Source organism: Pristis pectinata, chromosome 5 (assembly GCF_009764475.1).
Source record: "Pristis pectinata isolate sPriPec2 chromosome 5, sPriPec2.1.pri, whole genome shotgun sequence".
Lineage (NCBI taxonomy): Eukaryota > Metazoa > Chordata > Chondrichthyes > Rhinopristiformes > Pristidae > Pristis > Pristis pectinata.
In genome coordinates this window covers 36,242,225-36,269,284 of record NC_067409.1, presented here as the reverse complement: position 1 = coordinate 36,269,284, position 27,060 = coordinate 36,242,225, and the positions used below count along the sequence as shown (strand labels likewise).

Below are 27,060 nucleotides of genomic sequence, written 5' to 3'. Positions count from 1 at the left end.
ACAAAGTTTGCCAAGGCTACAATCAAATAATGGTTGAAGAAAAATTTCCAAAATAATTTAAAGACATGTTTTCCTTCCTCCTTGCATTATGACACAGAAGGAGGATGTTAGCTCAATCAGCACCCAGCGCAACAATCCCATTGTCCCCATTCCCTCTCCATACTCTCCTGCAGCCCTGCACGTTATTCCCTCTCACATCAACTCCGCTGATTCTTTTGCCACTTCCTGCACTAAGGGATAATTTACAGGAGCCAACTAGCCTAATGGCACAATTTTAGGATGTGGGAGGAAACCAGAGAACAAGGAGAATGTGTGAAAGATGGGGAAGGAAATCATTATAACCACTCAGATGATAATTCAAGCTGTTAATCATGACTATTAAATAAAATAAACTTGCATTTATATTGTACCTTTCATGACCACAAATGTCCTAAAATTATTTATAACTAATGAAGTAGTCTTGAGTACTTCAAATTACACATAGCAAGCTTCCATAAACAGCAAAACGATTACTAAATAACCTGCTTTTAGTGATATCAATTCAAGGATAAATCTTGGCTAGGATCCCCCTGCTCTCTCACAAGATCTCTTTGCATTCTTCGAAGAGAGCAGATGGGGGTCATAGTTCAGTGACTCATCTGACAAACAGTTTCTCAAACGGTGCAGAACTCCTTCAGTACTGCACTGGAATTTCTATGCTGAAGTCTCTGGAATGAGATTTAAATTCATTATTCTTCTGATTTAGAGGCAAGAAAGTCAGCTGCTGATCTACAGCTAACACCACTAACTGCATTGGTAAAACTGAAGTCAACGGTCATCAAGGGAAAAGTACTTTGATGGCTGGAGTCACACCTCGGACAAAGTAAGGTTGTTGCAAGTCAATCATCTCAACCCCAAGACATCACAGCAGGAGTTCCTTAGGACAATGTCCCAAGCCCAATCATCTAAAGCTACTTCATCAATGACATTCCCATGAGGTCAGAAGTGGAAATGTTTGTTGATGACCGTACAATGTTCAATCCCATTCTTAAGTCATTAATGAATAACGCAGCCAATGCCTGCATGCAGCAAAACCTAAGCAACATTCAGGTATGTGTTGATAAGTGACCAGTAACATTTACACCACAAAAATTCCTGATAAATGACCTCCTCCAACAAAAGAGAATCTGGCCACTTATCCTTGACATTCAATGGCATTACCATCACTGAGTCCCCTGCCATCAACATCCCGGGGGGGTCACTATTGATCTGAAGCTCAGCTGGACCAGCCACATAAATACTGTGGTTACAAAAGCAGCTTAGAGACTGGGTATCCTGTGGTAAGTGACTCACCTCCCCCAAACCTTCCTATCATCTCTATGCCACAAGTCCAGAGTGTAATGGAGTACTTTCCATATGCCTAGATGAATGCAACTTCAACAGCATTCAAGAAAATCAACACCATCTAAAACAAAATAGCCCATTTATCACCCTGAATATTCATTCCCTTCAACACCAGCATACACTAGATCCGCTCCAATTTGCCTACCACCACAACTGGTCAACAACAGATGCAATTTATCTGGCTCTTCACTCTGCTCTGGATCATCTGAACAACAGGAACTCAAATGTCAGTCTGCTGTTCTTCGACTACAGCTCAGCGTTCAACACAATCATCCCATCCAAACTCGTCGTCAAACTTCAAGACCTGGGTCTCTGTACCTTCCTCTGCAACTGGATCCTCGACTTCCTCATTGGCAGACCTCAGTCGGTGAGGATTGGTAACAACATCTCCTCCTCGCTGATCATCAACGCAGGTGCACCTCAAGGCTGCGTGCTTCGTTCCCTATTCCACCCCCTATACACACGACTGTGTGGCTAAGCACAGATCTTATGCCATCTTCAAATTCGCTGATGACATTACTGTTGTTGGACGAATCACAGGTGGCAACGAGTCGGCTTACCAGAGTGAGAGAGGTCACCTGGTTGAGTGGTGCTGCAACAACAACCTCTTAATCAGCATCAGCAAAACTAAAGAGCTGATTGTTGACTTCAGGAAGGGGAAGGAAATTGAACATGCACCAGTCTACATTGGGGAATCAGTGGTGGAGAGAGTCAGCAGCTCCTGGGCGCTAGTGTATCGGATGACCTGTCCTGGGCGCAGCACATAGATGCAATCATAAGGAAAGCACGCCAACGTGTTTACTTTCTTAGGAGGTTAAGGAGGATTAGCTTGAGACCGAACACTCTAACTTCTACAGATGGACTGTTGAAAGTATCCTGACATTGCATTACAGTCTGGTATGTAAGAATGTAAGAAGCTGCAGAGAGTAGTGGACTCTGCCCAGTACATCACAGGCACATCTTTCCCCACCATTGGTAGTATCTACAGGAGGTGCTGCCTCAAGAGAGCAACATTTATCATCAAAGATCCTCACCATCTGGGCCATGCCATCTTTTCACACACCACCAGGTTCAAGAACAGCTACTTCCCTTCAACCATTCAGTTCTTAATCACTACTACAGTTTAGCAACACTATGACCACTAATCACTTTGCACTAAAATGGACTTGCTTTTTTTGTCCTAATTGTGTTTTTTTTCTTGTAAAAATTGTGTATAGTTTATGTTTAATTCACCTTTTTCTTGCGAATGCTGTTTATATGATGCCTTTAATGCTGCTGTAAGTTTGTTTCTCATTGCAGCCATGCACACATGTACTTGTGCATATGACAATAAACTCGACTTTGTCTTTTGACTTTGACTTTGACACGGGCTGCAGTGTGTAGCATATCCAAATACACTGCTGTTATTTGCCCAAGCTTCTTCAACAGCACCTCCCAAACCTGTGACCTCTGACACCATGAAAGACCAGGGCAGCAGGTGCATGGGAACACCACAGTCTGCAGGTTCCCCTCCAAATCTCCCACCATCCTGCAATAAAAATAAATTGCTGTTCCTTCACGGTTGTTCAGTCTAAACCTGGAACTCCCTCCCCAACAGCAGTACGGGAGTACCTTCAACACTGTGGTTCAAGAGGTCAACTCCCCAGTCACCTTCTCAAGGGCATTAAGGGATGAGCAATAAACGTGGGCTATGCTACCATCCTGAAAAATAAATAAATTGACTGTTAAGTTCTCATTTAAAGAAATAAAAGTATCTATGCAAAGTTCAATCCACACCAAACATAAAAATGATAATAGTTTTAACAATTCAATTTCATTAACAGTGAAGAGATACATATTTTAATTGAAGTTATAACTTTTTACAAACTCTTTTCAAATCTTTCTTCCATTTTTATGGATTATAGTAGTAGAGATATTTGAAGTCATAGCAAAGAGGCCATTGAGATAGCTTTAATCTGTTTAGTACAACAAGCAACATCATCTCCCTGTACCCAAATACAAGCATGCACTACATCACCAGATACAACATATCTGTTATTTCCACCAGCAAAAGAACGACTGAACCATCCACTGAAGTATTATTAAGGAGCACAACAGGCAGAAAAGGGTCTGCCTGGGTGCTGGCTAAATGTGATTAAAAAATGTTCTTTGACTCATTTAATTATAGCTCACTTAATTTTCACTATGTGCATCAGCAACAATTCAGTGCATCCACGCTTCTTGGATAAACCAATGACTCATTAAATCTGATAGGAGGACCAATGTATTTTTGAATTGGTTGGAAATAAGCTGCAATGGAGAAACCAGAATGCTCAAATGGAATCTCTGTATACTCTTCCCAACACAGATTTATTGACCAAATCATTTATCCTGATGAACTCCAGGGGAAATAGGAGAACCATTTGCAGTCAGGGTCAGCTTGAAAAATGTACAAACAGCCCACGCTTTTAGCTCTGACATAAAGATGGGCATCGTGTTCCACTGTCACATTGCACCACACCTTTGGTGAAGTTACAGTGGTGGAGTGAGAGCAACTCTAAGGAAATGTGTTAGTATAGTAGTTATTTCCATGTATTACATTAAATTTGATACTTGTCCTGAACATGCTTTATTACTTGGTTGTTTCACAAGAAACATTCCACTGTTGTTGCTTTAGTTTCAAATTCCCCTCAAATGTAACTTTATAGTTTATACCCACACAAACCATATATGAAAGTGCTTTAATGCCCAATTTACTGCGCTAAGTTTTGCTCTTGTGTTATAATGTGGAGACGTTGTGTTCACTGTAACACACTACACAGGGCTGTATTATTTTATTTTGGTGTAAATCGACAAGCAATAAATTAACCACTGGATAAATTTGCTTTATTTGTCACAACAGAGCACAAAGTTTCTTCGGTGAGATGAATATGACATGTGGAGGGGATCTTCTTTTGAAGATATATTCTCTATAAATAATTTATCTTTAATCTCTAACCAAACTATTGAATTGGTTTCATTTTGACTTCATAATTTCTATTAATTGTTAAATAATCATTCCAAAGTTGAAACAAACAAACACTTTTAAAAACTTTGTAGGGCACAATATATAATTTGCTTCAAAATAACGTGCTTTGTTTCATGTCAGTAATCAATTGCTACTGTGTATTTTATCTTGCACTGCTTATTTTTGATGGAAGTTTGCAATGATGTAGAATTGGGTGTTATATAGAGCATGGTGCTGAGCGGCAAGCCAAGCAATCAGTGATGTTGAAATTTCTAACCAAAATGTGAGTGAAATTGTTGTTAGGTAATAATTATATGATGATTTCTTATGAATTTCTTGTGATATGAATACAAGAGGCTTGTGGTATAAAATGCAGTGTCCCAGAAATTCGATTACATGGTGCCTTGCTTTTCAGAGCAGCAAATGGCATTTTGGTTAGAGCACCCTGTCATTGTCCAGGATGCATGTCTGAAACTTGCATTAGACAACTGGCCCAATGACTGATTCGGTCCATTTTGTGAAATTAGTTCCTGTCTAACCGCAGTAAGTGTTGTCCATGTTTAAGCCCTATACTTGAGGCACAAAGCAACCAAACTACCATTTTGTAAAGGAATCAGAAGTGAATTAAAAGATTTTTTGCTTGTTTTAACATAGAACAAAAAGGAGCAGGCTGTGTCAGCTCTCTGTAATTGCCTCTCACCCCCACCTCAGCTTACTGACTGACACAGAAGAAATTATATTGGGGAATAAGGAACTGCAACAAAATTAAACAACTAGTTTATGCCTGGCTTCACAAAAGAAGACATGGAAGACCTCCTAGATAGAGTAGAAACTACATATCTAAAGCAAATGAGAAACTGAATAGAAATTAGCATTAATAAAAAATAGTATTGGAGAAATTAATGGACCCTAGATCCTGAGGACCCAGTGACCTTCATCCCAAGATTTTGACAGAGGTAGCTATGAAGATAATGGATGCAAGAGTTGTCATCTTCCAAAATTCCATAGATCTCACACAGATGGGAAAGTAGCAAATGTAACCCCACCATAAAGAAGGGAGAGAGACAATTGGGAACTAGAGATCTGTTCTTCTGACATCAGTTGTGAGGACGAGTTTAGAAACTGTGATAATTGGGGATTTAGAAAATAATAATTGGATTGGGCAGAGGCCACATGGATTTGTAAAAGGAAAATGATGTTTGGTAAATCTGTTTGAAAACTATAACTTGCAGTGTGGATAAGGGGGAGCCTATGGATTAGATTTTCAGAAGGCCTTTGACAAGGTGACACTCAAGAGGTTATAAACAAGTTTGAGCATATGGGATTGGGGATTATATACTTTTGTGGATTGAGGATTCTTAATGGACAGACACAGAGTTTAGGAACAAACAAATCATTTTTAGATGGGGAGGCCAATGGGGTGTTACAGGCACCAATCTTGGGGCCCAACAGTTCATAATAATCTGTGTCAATGATTTGGATGAGCAGATCGAGTGCATCTTATCCACATTTGCTGAGGATTTAAAGCTGGGTGGCAGTTTTAGTTTTGGGGAGAATGGAGAGAGACTTCATGGAATGTAGACAGGCTAAGTGAATGAGCAAGGAAATACTGGAAGGAATATGCTTGCTCATTCACTTTGGTAGGAAACAGTATTTTTTTAAAAGCTGATAGATTGAAAAGTGTGACTGAAAGTTAGCATACAGATACAGCAAGCAACTAGAAAGGCAAGCTTCATTTTGGCCTTTCTTCCAAGGGGATTTGAGGATAAGAATAAAGACATCTCATTGGAATTCCCATCTGGAATGTTGCCCGATCTCCCTCCCTAAGGAATACTATACTTGTGAAGGCAGAAGTACAATGAAGGTTCAGCAGATTGACTCCTTTGTTTAACAGCTTTGTCCAGTGAGGGGAAGTTAAACAGACTAGGCCTATGCCCTCTATTATTTAGAAAAATAAGAGGTGATCTCATTGAAGCATACAAAATTCTTACAGGGTTTGAGAGGATAGAAGCAGGAATTATGTTCCCCTGGCTGAGGTCTCTAGTACCAGGGGTCACAGTTTCAAGATAAAAGTTTGGTCTGAATAGAGAAAAATTTTCTTCACCCAGAGGATGGTGAATTTTGTACCCAAGAAGGTGTGGAGATTTATTCTCTGACTGTATTTATTACAGAGGTTGATAGTTTTTTGGATATTAAAGGAATCTAGGGATAGGACCTGAGGTAAAAGATCAGCGGTGATGTTATTGAGTGGCAGACCAGGTATGGGGACCCAAGTGGCCATTTCCTGCTTCTATTTCTTATGTTCTTACATTCACCCTTTCCATCACGTCCTAGTTGTTATCCAATTAGTCATGAGTTATAGAGTTATGCAGCATACCAATAAGCCCTTCAGCCCACCATGTTTATGCTGACCATGATATATCCATCTATACTAATCCCGTTAGCTAGCACTTGGTCCATAGCCTACTGTACCTTGGTGATTTGGGTGCTGCTTAAATGTTGCGAGAGTTCCTGTCTCCACCATGAGCCATGAATAGCAAATGTTGCTGCTGGATCACTCCCCATTTCAGTCACAATCCAATTTCTGGGCCATTTTTTAAAATATAAGACATCTTTGTAGTGTAAATAAGTCATACTTTTCTTAAAACCGGTCTTTCATTATTTCAATAACGTTTAATAGTTTCTTTAAAATTCTTGGCATTATGAGCATTTGCTAGTATCATGTCATTTCCCAGCTAGACAATATGGAATTGTGTGCAATAGTTACATACATTGTGTAACAAGGAGTATTACTCATTAGCAATATGTGGTTAAATTCCTTGATTAAACTGGAGCGGCCAATAATTTGGTAAACTAATCCATTAACCACATCCAGCACCACATGCCATAATATGTCCATATTCAGAAGGTGCCACTTATATTGGCTGTGACTATGATGGGTGAAAGACCATATGACAATAGAATAGTTTTGTTTGGAGATTGGCAAACGTTACTCATTCAAAAGTGTTGTCTATCTGAGCAACTAAAGGATCTGATTGTAGCTTGGTTATTAATTTGGACAATCTTAGTTGAAAGAGCCTGACATTGGTGACAAACAGCCTGCATTGGAAATGATATGATATACATGATGTTACAACTATTTGGGACGTTAATTAACTATGCCTAATTTACTGTTCTAGAGTACTCTTACAATATGGAAAAGAATGGAACTAATTTTTGCATGGTTTCCTGAAATGATTTACTTTGGTTAAATTTATTAAGAGCAGTGTTTGCCAGTGAAAGTAGAGTTTACTATAATATGTTTTTATTTCTCCAGTAAATCATGCAGGATACCTTATCTATAATAAATGACATGCAAGGTCTTCTGCATAAATGTTTTACAATCTTATGTATAATGTGCAAAACACTATTAACCTTTTTTTGTGTAAGGATGAAATTTTAAAATTGGCCACAAAACAGGCCCCATGATTTTTCTTGAGGCAACTGAGCCATTGTGAAAACTGCAAGAGCCTTGATATAGCTTGGATTTTGTCATTTGAGTACTTTGCAGTTTACTGAGAAGATCCATGGTGATGTATGTGGCACGTTCACTTGCATTTTGGTGAAGAAAGCTCTTTGCTAAGCTTTGCTATGACCTCAGATCTCTTTTCTTCTTCTTCTTCCACTTTCTTTGAACCCACCAATGCTTTCTGCAGGTATTTAAACCCATGGTACAAAAGAGAATATAATGTAGCTAAGTGGGTAGAAGATGTGAATAAAAACACTGAAGGACCGTACTTTAGGTATTTCTAAAATCATTGTGTTTATCTATTTATTTGTCTATTGATTTAATGATTTATTTATTGCCAGAGCTGTTGCAGCACATTATGACTGGACCTGCTGCCTTGTATTAAAATACAAGCTACTGCAGCTGGAAGTGGCCCCTGTTCATTTGCTACCTTTGACTGTCCAGGCTTCATGTGCAATTGCAGCTCCTGTTTGCATCTAGTGCTGAGGTCCCCGGTATAGAAGTACTGTAGTGCATGCTTCCTCTGGCACCACCATTATTAGCTTGTTCTTCCATTTTCTAATAAAAGTAAACTCAGTGGACTAACACATAATTGCCACTGCCTATATACAAAGTGGCATTTCAGTCCAATCATGCAGCACCTTGGTATCCACATTGTTCTACCCACTGCTCTGATAATGTCATTTTCACTGTACACAATATTCCTGTTAAGACAATTACATCTGCAATAAAATTCTGCTCTTATGCTGCAATGATGTGCATAATGTGCCATCAGGCAATGCAACAGGAACATGGGTGAAGGGTGAGTGCAAAACTCTATTTACCAAATGCTAGTGGGTTTGCATATTTTCACTGTAGATTTTTAAGCATCTTGCCTTCAAACTGTGACAGCGAAATTATGCAAATACCAGCTACCTGCTGAGCTTGTTTTGAATCACTCTACTCTTCAGCTGACTTCTTGTAAGTGCATTCAATTTATTGTTCATAACAATTATTTTAATTAAGGATTTGTATTTCTCCATGTTTGAGCCATAGAATGTTTTGTTCCTTTTTTCGGTTTTATTGCTAGCCTGTAAGATTGTTGGATTGTGTCTCATAGAAAAGCATCCTTTGGTTATCATCTTTAATGTTTCTGTGTTATGCTACACACAGCACAGCCAAAATGGTAGCACATAGTTGGAGAAAAAGTTGACTGCAAGTTTCACTTGTAGGTTTCTTAGCTCATACTGAGCGAGGATATGAAGAATGTTACAGTAACAATCTACGTAAACAGTGAACATTCCCATTACATGTTTTTCTTTCATGGTGATAATGCGACAACATCACCATCACGTGTGAGATGATCAGCTTAAAAAACTAGAAAATAACTTGCATTGTAATGAGGAGAAGAACAAGGCATGATCCTCTTTCAGAATTTTAAGCATTTATCCTTTATTCATTCCTGAGACACATTGTTAAATTCATCATCTGTTAACAATCTGCAAGTTGCTGCAGAAACTACATACCCCTCCTGGATTCAACAGCCTGGGAGCAGTTTATACATCACTTTTAATCTATTTCACATTGAGAGTGAAAAGCAGGAAATTCTTTAATATTAGTATTTATCATAGAGTTTTTGTACAGGAAAAAAAGCATTTGGCCCATCAAGTCCATATTAGCTCCTTGGAGAGCAATCTATTCAGTCCCATTTCTGTACTTTTCCTCCAATATCTCTGCAGATTCACTTTCTCTCAAGTGCCTATCCAATACCATTTTGAAATGGAGACAATTGAGACTGAGATGCTGGAATCTGGTAGAAAAAAACAAGCTGCTGGAGGAACTCAGTGGGTCAGGGAGCATCTGTAGAGGGAGATGGATGATCAGTGTTACTGGTCAAGACTCTTCATCTGGACTCGAAATGTTGACTGTCCATTTCCCTCTACAGATGCTGCCTGACCCACTGAGTTCCTCCAACAGCTTGTTTTTTGCACCATTTTGAAATCAATGTTTGGCTTTGTTACCACAGGCATTGTTTTCTAATTCTCAATCACTCTCTGCATTCAGCATGTCCTGTCTCAGACCCCACACCACCACCCCTGCCTGCAGAATTTGGCCCTGATCCTCAAACCAGCCAGTAATAAACTTGCTGGCGAGTAGCTCAGTACATGTAGGAGTGGGTTTGTCAGACCTAAATAATGCAGTCCAAAATTACAGACAGTATATTGAGAGTCTATACAATCGAATTCACTGCAGCCTTAATTAAAGAGAACTATAGAAGAAGCAATGATAAGGTGCAAGCATTGACCTGGTATTGCTGCTCAATGCTTGGTGTAGCACATGATCTTTTACATTACTTTATCCAGCACAATGTTTTTTTAGATCCATTCAAATACTTCTTTTGCAGGCAAATGCTGCCTAATAAAATGGGTCACTAGCCTAGAATCAGTTGCTATGGTACCATCAGAGGAGAGGGAGGGCACTCTTGAGGAAACAATAGGTAATTATGCCATTGTAATGCTAATGTTACGATGATGTACTGGAAGGATCCATTGATAATGCTACAACCAATTAATCTTTACAGTAGAAGAATGTCACATTCAGGCCTTATCCATCTTATCAACCCCTTTATATAAATTAACCTTCTAATGTTTAAACGGGTAGACATATCCATACATACCACCTAAATTATATACAAAATTATAAAGAGAGACACACAAGAGACTGCAGATGTAATCTGGAGCAAAAAACAATTGCTGGAGGAACTTAACAGGTCAGGCAGCATCCGTGGCAGGAAAGAAATTGTCAACATTTTGGGTCAAGACCCTGCATTAGGACTCTGACAGCCAGACCTCTTTTTAATTTCGTCAGGTCCTGATACAGGGTCTTGACCTGAAATGTCGACAATTCCTTCCCCCCCCCCCCCCCACTGATGCTGCTCAACCTGCTGAGTTCGTCCAGCAGGTTGTTTTGCATAAAATTATAAAGTGGACCAATGGTAGAGAGAGAAATAAAGAGTCAGGACATCCTGAAGTAGGATTTCGACCTGAAACATTGACAATTCCTTTCGTCCCATGGATGCTGCTCGACCTACATCCAATGAAGTGCTTTTGAAATGTAGTACTTCATGTATGTAGGAAATGCAGCAACCTATTTGTGCATAGCAAGCAACCCATGATAATGTTGGTTTTTTTAGAAAGATTGGTTGAAGGGTAAATTTTGGCCAAGTCACCAGAGATGTCCATATTTCCTTACGACATAGTAAGAGGCCTTCAGCCTATTAATCTATGCTGGCTCACAGTACAATCTTATTCTCCCCAGATTCATAACAATTCTATCACCCACCTACACTAGGGGTAATTTACAGTGGCCAATTAACCTACCAACCCACATATCTTTGGGATCTGGAGCATCCAGAGGAAACCCACACTGTCACAGGAAGAATATGCAAACTCTATGCAGACAGCATTTGAGATCAGGAGTGGGTCCAGGTTGCTGGTGCTATGAAGCTGCCACTCTACCAGCTGCCCCACGGTGCTGCCCTCTTAGAAAATTCCTTCCTCTTTATTTATTTCCTTGGGATCGTTTATCAATATAAGATAGCAGCCAGACCTCTATTTCAACTCATCCAGAATATTACTGAAGGACCTGTGGATCTATGGATGGATTTCAACTCCAAAACTATTTGTGGTGAGCACCATTAAGTTGGCATCACTTGCTGCCACATTCATAATTTATTGAAAAAGAGAGAAAAGGAATGGAAGAGAGAATAGTTATTTTGGCTGTCTGTAGTGATCTGTCCAACAGACCAAGTACAGTTTGCACTAATGTGGAAGTTCATTAAAACTAATGGCAAAAGCAAGAAAAGCTAAGTTATATCAACACGAGGAAAAATCGTGTGAAATTAGGCACTTAAGGTTCTCTTTTGAGTTCAAGACTGGAATGGAAATAAAAAAAGTTCTAAACTCGATATAAATTCCACTTTTCTATCCAGAGATGGAAAAGTGGGCAAGTATTGATACCTGTTTACACATCTTCAATTCAGTGTTAATGAGTCTCAAAGCAGGAAAGTCTATTTTACAACTGAAAACCTGCAAATCACGGTCTATTTTCTCCATGTGCTGTGTGTTAAATACTTAACTGTGTAGATTACGATACAGTGCATGTAGTGTAACACATCGCTGACTCTGAGTTTATGGATGATCACCAGCTGTACATGGAATGGCTGCCTAGTAACCTTGCTTTGCCTCTTCCATCCATTATAGTGAGGCCTGCTGTTGCTTTCTTCACTGTACAAAGTGCAGAGCTGACAGGACCACCATCCAGATTATCAAAAAAAAGTACTTAGATAATTATGCAGTAATTAGGATGCAATATTGACAAATGTTTATTAATTTGAAACTGTGCAAAAATGTTGAGAACTAAAATTATTTTGCAATATCTAAAATGGAACCAAATGCCTCAGAGCTACTAATCTTGGTCCACAAATAACTTACAGAGTAGCATTGGTAGGGCATAACCTACAAGAATGTTGAATGAAATAGCAAAACATTTGATTGAACTATTTTGCAGTAGTTCACATACAATTTGCTGATTCTTCTTCATTTTAACAATGGTACTGCAGTTAGGCTCAATATAACTCTGAGATTAAAGTTACATTGCCCACCCTGCCTCCCCTCTTTTGTCCACCTATCACTGCTCTGCTTTTCCCTCCTATATATTGGGCTTCCCCTTTTCCTATCTTCAGTCCTGAAGAAGGGTCCTGACCCGAAACGTTGACCGCCTGCTTTTCTCCAAGGATGCTGCCTGGCCTGCTGAGTTCCTCCAGCATCATACTGTTTTACATCTTTGAGATCATATGACATTGTCAATGCTACTCTGAGATCAAAACTTTCCCTCCTGAACTCCTGATTATTCAGGGGATTACAGCATGCACTAATAGAAAGGTTCTGTAATTATTCATTTGTCAATGAGTCTCCACAGACAAATCTATTGTACTGTAATGCCAGAATTTACCATTTTTCCACTAATTTCTAAACTGATAATAGACAAAGAACTTTTTTTTTAGAGGCTGGGAGCTTTTGGTAACAATTGTAGCAGAAACCACAAAGTGCTAGAGATGTTTCTAACTACTAGTACTTCTTTCTGACAATGCTCCACAGGATTGGAGGAACAGGTTCAATGGGCTCAGTGACCTAATCAGCACTTGTCACTGATCCAGAGATCAATGGCCTCACCTACCTCATTAACAGATGTGATTAAAATAACTCAGGTTATCCCACCAAGTTGTGGTCTCATGCCTATGGTATTTGTAAAGGTGCAGCACCTTCTATCGATTGCTGCATTAAATGCATAAATTAGAAACTCAATATGCCAATGACTGGTGTGCGGCGACAGCAATCACACAGTTATTTGGTGACATTTTGTTTACAGTAAAGGCTCCCTGTGTGTCTTAATAGTAGTCTGTACAGGTTAACTCTATTACAGAGCCCTGTTAGAAGTGGGATTACAGCTAGGCAAGGAGTGCATTGCCAGTATTTCATTTGCCTTCACTAGTGGACATGTAATTGTATCTTCCTCTTCCATTTCCTCTGGCAGTTCGTTGTGTGAAAAAATTGCCCCTCAGATCTCCTTTAAATTTCTCCTCTCTCACCTTAAACCTATGCCCTCTAGTTTTAGATCCCCTACCCTAGGAAAAAGACTCTCTACCTTGCCTATGCCCCTCATAATTTCATAATCCTCAGTAAGATCACCTCTCAGCTTCCTTGGTTTGGGTGAAAATAAACTCAGCCTATCAAATCTCTCCTTATAAGTAAAGCCCGTCATTCCAGGCAACAATCTGGTGAATTTCTTCTGCATTCTTTCTGGTGTTACTGCATCCTTCCTGCAGTATGGTGAACAGAACTGTACACAGTACTCCAAGTTGGTTAAGGTAGTCTGGGAAAGTAGGTCAAAAAGTAAAATGATAGATAAGTAAATGGCTAACATTTAAAGATATAATTCATAATTTTCAAGAATATACATTTCTGTAATCCTTTATAATTTTAAATAACTAAAACAGATCTCCATTTAATTCTTTCTGTTCCAGTGAGAACAACCTAGCTTCTCCATTCTATCCAGTAAATCTCTTCTTCAGCCTCTTTAAAGCCTATCCCAAAATGTGATGCCCAGAACTGAACACAATGTTCCAGTTGTTGGCAAAGCAGTGTTTTATAAAGATTGATTGTGTCTTGTACTGTATGCCTTTGTTTTTACAAAGTTCAGGCTCCCAACTGCTTTTGTAAACCATGTTTTCAATCTATACTTTCAATCTTTTATGCAGATATACCCATAGATCTCTCTATTCCTGAAACTTTTACAGGATTATAACTTTATGACTAGTTTATATCACCTCTCCTTGTTCTTCCCATAGAAATGCAACTCTTTGCTTTTTTTCTTCATTTAGTTTCATCTTAGAAGTCTATTACGATCAGTTTCACTGTTCACTACATTTTGAAATTTTGCATCATCTGCAAATTTGGAGATTATGCCCCATACACAAGTCTATCATTAATATTTTTAAGAAAATTAGTGATCCTAGTACCATACTCCTGGAGGACTCCATGGTATATTTCCCTCCAGTCAAAAAAACAGCTACCCATTCTTTCTCCGTTTCCTATCACTTAGTCAGTTTTCTATCTATACTGCTACAGCCTCCTTTATTCCAATTGCTTAAATATTGATTGAAAATATAGATTATGTGGTATTTTGTCAAATGGCTTTTGAAAATCATCATACTCCACATCAATCACATTTCCCTGATCAATCTTTGCTGTTATCTAAAGTTTGTCAAATAGGACTTGCCTTTAACAAATCAGTGTTGGTTTTCCCTAATCAATCCACACTTGTCCAAATAACCACTAACTTTGTTCCAAATTATTGTTTTGAACCATTTTCTCACCACCGAGGTTAAACTGACCAGCCTATCACTAAAACAACTACATTTTTAAAGAGTTTTACAGAGTAGATACTTGCAGGTTGTTTTCAGTGGTTGTGAAATCCACAGCAAAGGGTTACTTCATCAGAATGAGGGTTCGGGCATTTAGGGCTGACCTGAACTGAAATTTATTCAGTCAAAGATTGGTCATTGAGTAGGTCCAAGACAGAAACTAATAGGCTTTTTTATGAGAAGGTATGTTAAAATTGAATATCAGCCATAACGTTATTGAATGTTGGATCAGAATCAAAGTGCTGCATGTGTTCCTCCAAATCTTATTTCTTGCATAGAGTCATAGCATTATACAGTACGAAAACAGGCCCTTTGGCCCAACTCATCCATGTCTACTTGAGCTAGTCCCATTTCCCCACATTTGGCCCTTATCCCTCTAAACTGTTCCTATCCATGTGCCTGTCTAAATGTCTTTTAAACGTTGTAATTGTACCCACCTCTACCGCTTCCTCTGGCAGCTCGTTCCATATACTCTCCACCTTCTGTGTGGGAAAAGTTGCCCCTCAAATCCCTTGTAAATTTTTCCCTTCTCATCTTAAACCTATGCCCTCTAGTTTTAGACTCCCCTACCCTGGGAAAAAGACTGTGACCATTTGCCTTGTCTATGGCCCTCTTGATTTTATAAACCTCTGTAAGGTCATCTCTTGACCTCCTATGCTCCAGGGAAAAATGTCCCAGTCTCTCCTTATAACTCAAGCCCTCTAGTCCCAGTAACATCCTTGTGAATCTTTTCTGCACCCTTTCCAGTTTAATGACATTCTTCCTATAGCCAGGTGACCAAAACTGAACACAATATTCCAAGTGCAGTCTCACCAGCGTCTTGTAACATGACACCACAGCTCTTGTACTCAATGCCCTGACTGATGAAGGCAAACATACCAAACGCCTTCTTCACCATCCTGTCTACCTGTGTCTCCACTTTCAGGGAACTATGTAACTGTACCCCGAGGTCTCTCTGTTCTATAACACTTTCAGGGCCCCAGCATTTATCGTATTGTGGTTTTATGGCATTCTTAAAAGAGTAGAATTAGATAATGGTGATACCACTGTCTTCCAGTCTCCCTCTAGATCACCATTCTGGCTTAGAAACATATTACTATTTTTTCATCAATGCTAGTCCAAGATCAGGAAGCTTCTACTAATATTTTCAGAGTATCTACATTACATAGACTCCAGTGATTCCAAAAGGGTTTCTGAAGGCAGTTAGTGATGGTCCATAAGTAATGGCCTTACCAGTGATGGTCATATCACATGAATGAATAACAAAAATATAATGGAGTATTCTGGTCAGTTGTGTAGCTGTCTTTTGTTACCTGCCACCTATTATTCTTTTATCAAATATGGTTTATGTATTTAGACTAACAAAGTACATGCCACAATATTATTTTCTTTCCACAATCTCTCACTTACACTAGTCTGAATGGCTGTATGGTATCCTACAGCATTGTCATGAGATACTGAGCTGTTAGAGAGGTACATGTCAGACTGCAGGTAGAGAATCTAGGCTGATGTTAACAGAGAATAATAAGCGACACAAATAAATTTTTCGGAGTAAACTAATCCTGACTTTTAAAGTGAAATATAAGTAGGTGGAATTGGTGTCATTACCTTTGCTGTTCTTGCTCATGGTGCACAGAAATAGAGTTGGGTGAGGCTGGTGGCCTTTTTCACAATGTGGATCGTTCCTCCTTTTTTCCCCACAGTTGCTCATGAGATGAATTAAAAGCAGGTTCATTTTAATGAATACAAAACCAACATAATGCAGAAGATGGAAATTAGAAAATGATGGAAATGGTCAGCATCAGTGGACAGAGAAATGGTTGATGACATCTCACTAGAATATATCCCTAATTTCGCATTCGTTTCGATGAAAATTCATTGATCATAAACTTCGGGCTTTGTTTACACGGATGCCAACTGATCTGCTAAGCACTTACATCATTTTCTGTCTTTGTCTCTTACTGAATATCTTTTTATTCATTAAAAAGATGGCAACAAAAAAATATAACATTTTACCTGCTGCCCCATGGGAACTAATGGTATCATAAAAAACTTGTACCTGTATAACATATTTTAGTACAGGGAGATTATTACAAATAAAATTTAAGGCACATGGTCACATGTTATTGGCACAAAGATGTTTCGAGAAAGTCTTTGAGGAGGAAAGGGAGAAAAAGAACTTTAGGAAGGGAGTGTGATCTACCATCAATAGTAGAGCAACTCAGGGATATTAACAGGACATATACATATAAATGGCAGGGACCTCAAGAGTATTGATGTACAGAGAGACTTAGAGATACAAGATCATAACTCCTTGAAACTGGCGACACAGGTGGATACGGTAGTGAAGAAGGCATTCAGCATGCTTGCATTCAGAGGCTGAGGCACTGAGTATAAGAGTTCAGATATCATGTTGCAGCTGTACAAAACATTGGTCCCATTGCACTTGAAGTATTGTGTACAGTTCTGGTTGCCACTCTGCAAGAAGGATGTGGCAGCATTAGAAAGCATGCAGAAGAGATTCACCAGGATGTTGCCTGGAATGGAGGTCTGTAGTTATATGGAGAGACTGGATAGGCTGGGTTTGTTCTCACTGGAATGTAGGAGACTGAGGGGTGACCTTATAGAGGTTTACAAAATTATGACGGGCATACTTAGGGTATATAGTCACAGTCTCTATCCTAAGGTGGTGAAGGCTAAAACTAGAGGGCATAAGTTAAAGGTGAGAGGGGAAACTTTCTTTAGAAGATCTGAGGGGCAAGTGTTTCACACAGAGAGTGGCAGATATATGGGATGATCTGCCAGAGGAAGTGGTAGATGCAGATACAATTACAACATTTAAAAGGCATATAGACAAGTACTTGGAAAGGAGTTGAGGGATACAGGGCTAATGCAGGCAAATGAGATTAGTGCGGAGAAGTCGGCATGGTCAAGTTGGGCTGTACAACTCTATGACTCTATATTCCGTTGTCTCTCTTTCCTCTGTTTAGTGAGTCTTAAGGACCAGGCTTTTGATAATCTGCCCTAAAATCTCCTCCTGTGGCTTGGCATCAAATTTTGGTGATGCTTCTACCAAGCACTTTTAAGACATTTTATCTCATTAAAAGTGCTGGGTAAGTCCAGGTTGATGTTGTGGCTGTTCAAGATTGGTATTGGTATTGGTATTGGTTTATTATTGTCACTTGTACCGAGGTACAGTGAAAAACTTGTCTTACAAACCGATCGTACAGGTCAATTCATTACACAGTGCAGTTACATTGAGTTAGTACAGAGTGTGTTGATGTAGTACAGGTAAAAACAGTAACAGTATAAAGTGTCACAGCTACAGAGAAAGTGCAGTGCAATAAGGTGCAAGGTCACAACAAGGTAGATTGTGAGGTCATAGTCCATCTCATTGTATAAGGGAACCGTTCAATAGTCTTATCACAGTGGGGTAGAAGCTGTCCTTAAGTCTGGTGGTACGTGCCCTCAGGCTCCTGTATCTTCTACCCAATGGAAGAGGAGAGAAGAGAGAATGTCCCGGGTGGGTGGGATCTTTGATTACGCTGGCTGTTACACCAAGACAACGAGAGGTAAAGACAGAGTCCAAGGAAGGGAGGTTGGTGTCCGTGATGCGCCGGGCTGTGTCCACAACTCTCTGCAGCTTCTTGTGGTCCTGGGCAGAGCAGTTGCCGTACCAAGCCGTGATATATCCGGATAGAATGCTTTCTATGGTGCATCGGTAAAAGTTAGTGAGAGTCAAAGGGGACAAACCAAATTTCTTTGACCTCCTGAGGAAGTAGAGGCGCTGGTGAGCTTTCTTGGCCGTGGCATCTACGTGATTTGACCAGGACAGGCTGTTGGTGATGTTCACTCCCAGGAACTTGAAGCTGTCAACCCTCTCGACCTCAGCACCATTGATGTAGACAGGTGCACGTACACCACCCCCTTTCCTGAAGTCAATGACCAGCTCTTTAGTTTTGTCGACATTGAGGGAAAGGTTGTTGTCATGACACCATTCCACTAAGCTCTCTATCTCCTTCCTGTACTCCGACTCATCACTGTTTGAGATACGGCCTACAATGGTGGTATCATCTGCAAACTTGTAGATGGAGTTAGAGCAGAATCTGGCCACACAGTCGTGAGTGTATAGGGAGTAGAGTAGAGGGCTGAGAACGCAGCCTTTTGGGGCACCAGTGTTGAGAATAATCGTGCCGGATGTATTGCCGCCTATCCTCACTGATTGTGGTCTGTTTGTTAGAAAGTCAAGGATCCAGTTACAAAGGGAGGTGTTGAGTCCTAGGTCTTGGAGTTTGGTGACAAGCTTGCTTGGGATTATTGTATTGAAGGCAGAGCTGTAGTCAATAAACAATAGTCTAACGTATCAGAAGCAACAAAGAAATCTACAGATCCTTATTGGAGATATGCATGGAGGCATAGAAAGTTAATAAACTGTATCTTAAATTGATTTAATAAGACAAGTTATATTGCTGTTATATACTATTGCATACCAGTTTTTATCATCAGATACATCCAGATTAATTAATTAGTTTTCAAACAATTAATCACCAAGCATTATGCTTCCAAGCTGCTTTGTCGTTTTGTTGTATATTTTAACACTTTTTTTTTGCATTGGTTCCATTGTCTTGCCTTGCCTGCAGTGTTTGTATCACTAATGTTTGCTGCCTGCTTGACTTACTTTCCAGTCAGCAAAATCTCTTGTTTTAATTTTACAAATAACAGGTTGGCCTTTGCCAGTTGCATGTAAGCACAATGATTTTGTTTCCACCCTTCCAACCTCCACCCCCAACCCCCAACCCCCAACCACATTTGTAATACCTGATATGAATGTAAAATGTTTAGCGATCAGCCTGAACTATGATGTACCAGCCTGGTCTGTAATGATTTAATATAACATTTCTTCTTCTCTCTCTATTCCCCTACTATAAACCACTGCTGAGGCTTGAAGGTAGTTTATTCTCAAGCCTCTACCAATTGGGCTAACTGGCTACTGATAATTCACCCTTCTTCTGGGATACTTCTTGCCTCCATTTGATAATTTCCTAACAGGCCAACCAAAATTAGAACCTCTCATGAATAAATTGGTAGCCCAAATTACATCCTTCCGTACCATAGGATACCACCAATAAATATGGGTAACACAGAGTTGTGTCACCATGTTGTCTTGGGAATTCACAATTTATTTCAATCATTGCCTAATGATCAGAAAGTCAAGAAGTGGAAAACAAAAAGTGGCTCATTGCAAATTATTCCAGATAACGTACTGGATGTCTTTAACTAAACCATACCAGCACTGATACAGATTTAGTATTCTGGCTGTCAATTAATCTAGGATGCCATAGGCTGTGTTGATTTTTGATTTTTCTTCCTAGGACGTTGTCTCCGTCTAAGTCGCATTCCTCATCCAATGGATCAATTGCTTCTAGTAGGAAGTGCCCATACCCAATGCCACCCCTTCCTGATGAGGAGGGAAAGGCAAGTCGACAAAGTGCACGGGTGAGTACATTTGAAGAGGTTGAAATGCAAACAGTTTGATTAAATCTGAATTGGTTTGTCCAATTCAGATCCATAAATAATTTAGTCTGAAGTATATTACCATTTGGGCATTCAATATGCCATAGTGCAATATCTCATGGCCAGCATTACAAAACTTTTGTTTAAATGGTATTATTTTGACAACATTTTGCATAGTCACAGAAAAAGTAAGTTTATGAACTGAACAAGTTACAACAAATAATTTCCTTATACAAAATACTAGTTAGATAATTTAGATGGCACAATGAAACAGCAGGCTGTGCTGCTGTCTCAGAACTTCAACAACCCTGGTTCAATTCTGACCACTGTGTAGATTGTGCATGTTCATCCTGTGACCATGTGGGATTCCCCCAGGTGCTCTGGTTTCCTTGCGTGTCACAAGTGTGTGTTGGTTGGTAGTTTAATTAGCTACAGTAAATTAGCCTTAATGTGGGTGAATGGTGCTTAAAGTACAAAACAGAATTTTAGATCAATGATCTTATTATCAAGCTTGCTAAGTAATAAAATTATGTTTGTTGATTTTGAAAAATGAGAAGTAGAATTTGGGTAAATAAGTGTTGTTTCTTTGTTAAAAGGTGAATAATTTCTCGTTCATTTATAAAATCTATGTTCCTGTTCTTTTTTCCACAGCTCTGGGAGACCTCCATTTAGGCTGCCATTCAATGGATCTGAGCTACTAAAGATTTCCTTCCACTTTTATAAAGGGCAGCCTTACATTGATGTCTTTTAATTAATGAATCTCTGGACCATCAATGAGGTTTTTGGAAGAAGGAGTCTAAAGTACACACTCTCTCTGCTAACTTCAAAGACCAGGGCTTCTAAATATAAAATAATAAATAGACATTGACTCATCATTAATAAAACAATGTTACATGAAGAGTCAGCATTCTTGTGTAAAATACTGCACTGAAACAATGATCTGGGAACAGGAACTCATCCTGAAAAAAGACAATAAAAAAGCTCTATCATATATTTGCATATGTTATGGTGCTTAGTCCTCTGGAAGACTGAGAGCCCCTTTTTCAACAAGGCTCAGCTGAAAGCTCCTGAGTACACTTTCACTGCAATGAGTAATACTGCACGCACGGATCCCTTTTGAGACCAGTTCTAGTAGTCAGTAGAACAGAATGTACTTGCATAGACATAAAAAGTGTTATTTTCCCCCCAAATTGCTTTGGATGAGCTATACAACAGGAAAAATAATTGCATTTGTAAGGGTTATTGTGTTAAAGAAATGGAATATGCAACTGAAGGTCAAAATTGTATATTTGATACTTGCAGAAAAGCTTGCTCAGAGAGAGTTTTGTAAATATGTACAGTTTTTTTTTCCACATTACCTGACAACATCAGGCAATTGTTGCTTGCCTTTTAAATCAAAACATGGTCATGTCGGACTTAATATTAACCGTACAGTGATAGATTTGGTGTTTTCATGCAAATGATCAAATCTTTTTCACACCAGAGATGAGGAAGAAAGCTGATAATTTAATGGAATAAGAACAAGATGTTGGAGGTACTCTGCAGGTAAATCAGCATTTATGATGAGAGAAACAGAGCTAGCAGTTTAGGTTGATGACCTTTCATCGGAACCAGGAAAAGTGAGAAAATTGCAATTTAAGTTGTAGGGAAAGGGGAGGGGTGGAGAGAACAAGAGTCTCCACCCTATTGCATAGCTTTCTTTTCTCTCCACCACTCCTTCTCCAAACTTACAATTCCTTTTTTGTCATTTTCCCAATTCCAATGAGGAGTCATAAACCTGAAATGTTTCTCTTTCCACAAATACCAGCTGACCTGCTAAGTATATGCAGCATTCTCTGCTTTTATTTCATATTTCCAACATCTGCAGTTTAAGGAAGTGCTTGGGTGTAACAACTTTATACATTATAAAACATAGTTCTGTATTTAGATATCAAAACTTTCATGTTACAGTTAAATATGATCAATGTTGTACCACTTACTGAACATGTCGTCCCCACCAAAAGGCAAAAGTATCAGTTTGTTTCAATTGCAAGAGGGATTTTAATATTGTTTTTAAGTAAAAAAAATATATCAGGCAGACAGTTTACTGGTTTAACGGCTGGAGGAAATTACTTTTCCTCTGCAATTCAGCTTTTTGGTCCATGTTTGGACTAAGGCTGTGATGATGTCAGGAACTGTGATCCTGGTGAAACCCAAACTGGACAGTGGTGAGTAGGTAAGTGCTGCTTAATAGCACTGTCAATGACACCTCCCTTCCCTGTGCTGATGATTTGAGAGTAGATTGTGTTGCAGTTGGATCTGTCCTGCTTCTTGTGGACAAGGCATACCTGTACAATTTTCTGTGTTGTTAGGCAAGCACCTAATTTGTAATTGTACTGCAGCAGCATGGCAATAGGAATAACTAGTTCTGGAGTGCAGGTCTTCAGAACAACAGCTGAGATGTTGACCTGTCTCATAGGCTTGCTCTATCTATTTTTGTCGGATGTTTCTTGATATCACTTGGAGTGAATCCGATTGATTCTGTGATGGTGAATGTTGCGGGAGGAAGCTCCAAGATGGCTGAACATACTGTAAATGCTTCCGCCTTGAGCATTAACTTGCTGGGTGCACCACCATTGTTGAGAATGGGAATGTTCCTGGAACCACCTCTTAGCTGCTGTCCATCACCATTTACTAGATGTGGCAGGAGTGCACAGCTTTGATCTGATTCATTGATTGTGAGATCACCTAGTTCAGTCTGTTGCACAGTGTTTTCACTGCTTAGCATGCATGTAATTCTGTATTGCCGTTTCACCAGCTTGGCATTGCATTGCATTTTTAGGTCTACCTGATGCTGCACCCAGCATGCCCTTCTACACTCTGGTTTGATAATAATGGTGAAGGTTTTATCTTGAACGATCAGAAGAACTTATCATGCTTGCATCAGGTTTCTAATCATTTAGAGAAGTTTTCCTTTTGCTAGGTTACATTTAAGAATAACCAAGGATTTGGACAGGTTCACTCAGTCTTTCAAACTTCTAGAACCAGCTTTTTCAATACTTGTCTACCTAACCTCCCTTCATTTTCCTTCTGAAACTTATGTAAAACTGACGGTAAACCAATGCTGCACCAAATCCCTCTCAGCTGTTAGTTCTGTCTTTGCTAATCTATGTTGGCTGTCAGTACTACAGATTTAATATTTCCATCAATGTTTTATCCAGTGGCTCAAATCTATTTAACTTTCAATCTTCTCCAGTGCTCACCACCAATCCCACCTCCTCATCCTTCTAACCTTCAATGCCTGATCAAATTCCTTGTTTCTCTAAAATGAATCTCATGTCCATTGTTCATTAACTTCACCCCACTATTAACACAGTCATCAGATGTCCAGACTCCATGTTTTCCCCCCTCTTCTCCCTAAAGAACTTTCTTGAACCATAACTCTTTCAACTCTCCTAACATTGGTTTGATATTCATTGATTATCCTCATGATTCTAAAGCAACTTGAGGGCATTTCCCTGCACTAAAGCCCAATACAGCTTATTTACATAATTTAACTGATTAAATTTATGTGTAATTCCCAACAATAAAATCACTTGCCTATTTTGATCTCGATCTAATTAGTTGTTGTCATTTAAAATATTAAGCTATGTCTTTTAAATCTGTAAATTATGTGATGTTTTCAAAATTCCTCAGGTCATAATCCAGCAGTTACACTAGGATCACATTTAGTGGTGCCCTCCATCATAAATATGCCAAGGGTTCCACTTAAGCTGAGAGAGCCACTCTGTAGCTCAACTCCTAACAATCAACTCCTAACAATCATTCTAACAATCAGGTGGGTGCAAACTAGTAACTTCTATTTTCCAATGTTTGCCCAGTCTCACGAGACATGGTGGGAGAAAAGCAGAACTCCAGACAGAATTTCAGGTGTTACATGATTACCTCATGGAAAACCAGAATGTAGATACGGGGTTTTCATTATGTTTTATGTTTAGTAGCAGCAATTGAATCTCAGTCTTTGTATTCAAATTGTTATAATCTGAATCTCTTTATTTCTTGAACCTACCTATCATGAGCAAATCAAAATACCCCAGTTGAATGTGATTCTACAGTAATGCTAACATACTTTGATTTTTTTCTGCAGGATATAATGAAATTATTACAATCAACATTCTCACTATTTATAAAGCAAAAGGAGAAGAAATTTGCCTCTGGTTGCTCACACTGAAGACTTGTGTATCACTTGCTAGTTGTACTCATTCCTGGACACACAATTCCATTGAAAATTTTGAGACAGTACAATTGGCAGCCAAAACAGTCATATATATTTATTGCTAGTACCCAAAGTCAAATCTCTCTCCTACAATAACAAAATAAACAATTGCCCAAAACTGCTTTGGCTCTGCATCAATTTTACTGCTGAATCTTCACCTTGTCAATGCACATAGATCAGGTGTTTGCTCAAAGTGTACTGGAATACCTGATTTATGTGCATCAATGAGATGAAAATTTAGTAGTGAAATTGAAACAGGTCCAATGAGTAAGCAAGCTCATTGAAATTATGAAGCACTTTTATGTTTTCTAATGTTGTACTCCGAAGTGTTAGAATAATCCATGTTAAGGAATGGTTTGGAGAGTTATCCTTGTTTCATAAAATACCCCACCATCTCCTCATTTTCACAGATGAGTTTAGCATGTTTTAAAGAATTTGGGTAAAATGCTTCATAATTTAACTTATAGGCTATAAGATCACAGTTAATGGCAGGTGTGGTCCTGTAAGGTGTGTATATTTCTTCACTTGTGATTTTCAAAAAGAATTGGGTTCAACATTAAATTTCATCATAACCAAACAAAACAGGGCTACATATTGCTTTGTAGAATTTTCAATACTATTTGTCATTTTATTTCTTAGACCTACACACTGGTGCAGTTTGTATGCAGAAAAATCTCTCTCCACTTTCATTAAGATATGACGACCAGCTATACTGTAGTGCATCACTGTAATCAAATGGGATGTATGTATATACACATACATAGTTAGCTCTGTAGATATTAAAATAACATGCCACCATATTACACAAAGTACATTTCTGTGAAACAATTGGAATGGCTAAAAGTTTCCCATTGGATACTTAATTCTCACAGCATATTGGAAGTGCATGTTAAATTATTCCTCGTGCTTTCAGTCATTCTGAACTCCTCTTTATACCACAACATATTGCAAAATATTGTTTGATATTTACCACAACTTCTGCATGTCAAGAAAATAATGTCATGTCACCATATGATTTATTATGAAGTGCCATTTTTAAAATAAGATCAGCTTTAATATTTGTCTTTATAGTGCTATGGATGCGATTGTAACAGGCCGGCTATGTAATGTAATTGAGTGGAAGAGTTGTGGCAACTTTATAAAATTGTTGTCATTTCCATTTCTTCACCTTTTCAAGCAGTTTTACACCCACTCCATACACTTTTATGGAACAGTTATAGAATTTAACTCCAGTTATGGAATTGTATATTACTTGCTGGCTATGTGATGACCTAGAAAAAGCTAATTTTCCTTGGCTGAGTATTAAGCTTCTACCGACCATGAATATTATTGTGCTGTTGTATATAAAGCAACATTTTAGATTAATGCTTTTCTCAAACAATACTATTGTAATATATTATCTTAATAAAAATTTACTTCTGTTGAACCTGGAATCTGGTATTTTACATGTTAATGGTCCTATCATCTCTGGAATAAATTTTTTTCATTCCAGACTGTAAATGAAGCAATAGATCTTTAATTTGCTATGATGTTTGTGAGTCATCAGTTAAATTACCTGATTTTAGTACTATATGTTAATGGAAATATTCCTAGATTTTCTCTGCCTGTGGATCTACGTGGAATAACCTCTTATATACTCTCTGTACTTGGTCGTAGATATTTACTGGAACTCTGGTTTAGGCTGGAATGCTGTTGTTTAATCCTTTTGGCCAGTAAAGCTCACTGTAATACAGGATATCCACTGGTGTTGCTTAAACATTTGGAGTGAAACATTTAGTATTCTCACAGTACCACAATAACCATGAATATGAGAACAATTTGCCAAATTTACTAATGCATAGGAAGCCCAGGGGTCAGAAACAAAGGTCCACAGAGACTCCACTGCTCAAGTAATCACGGGAATGCACACAGCATATCTCTGCTGAAGCTACTGTGGCAACACCCTAAAGAAGTGGTAGAGACAGAAAGAGGAAACAATGATTATATCGGTCACTTATTTATATTTCATTACTTTGCCTTTGATATTTTGGAGCGTTTTTAAAATGCATCAGTCAAACAAGTTCTATAACCTTTGTGATTCAACAATCACTTCATTGGCAAGCTTTCAGTTTATCACAATCTGGGAGGAGGTGAGAGCAATTTGGTAAGGTTCCAGAACTCTGTGGAATGAAGGATGTTGTCCTGCAAAGTCATCCATTGACATCAATCAATAAGTGAATCAATGAGCTGAGAGCATCCCCTGCATCACTGATTGTAAGATGATCTGATCCCACAGGCTGAATCCCCAAGCTGCTTCATCAGATGAGTTCTCAACACCAACTTCTTCCTGCACCTCTTGTTAAGTAAAAGCATTGCAGCATCCTGTGGATTTGAATAATTCTCAAAACTCTAGCTCATGAACATGAAAACATGTAAAGGCACAAAAACCTCGAGGTTCTACAGCTCCTTCA

At 38.8% G+C, this 27,060-nt stretch overlaps 1 protein-coding gene across 7 annotated transcripts in view; it reads left to right on the top strand.

Annotated features, from left to right (window-relative positions):
* adam22 (ADAM metallopeptidase domain 22) overlaps positions 1 to 26,036 on the top strand; it is a 232,200-nt gene extending 206,164 nt beyond the window's left edge. For 4 of the 7 annotated variants that reach the window (XM_052015804.1, XM_052015807.1, XM_052015803.1 and 1 more), the window contains 3 exons: positions 8,065 to 8,151; positions 20,214 to 20,337; positions 21,007 to 26,036. In XM_052015804.1, the coding sequence (XP_051871764.1) occupies positions 8,065 to 8,151; positions 20,214 to 20,337; positions 21,007 to 21,027 (232 nt within the window). In that variant the 3' untranslated portion in view covers positions 21,028 to 26,036. Of the gene's footprint in view, positions 1 to 8,064; positions 8,152 to 8,652; positions 8,680 to 20,213; positions 20,338 to 21,006 lie in introns of all 7 variants that reach the window. The other 3 variants (XM_052015808.1, XM_052015806.1, XM_052015805.1) reach the window with 2 other exon arrangements.
* The last annotated feature ends 1,024 nt before the right edge of the window (positions 26,037 to 27,060 follow it).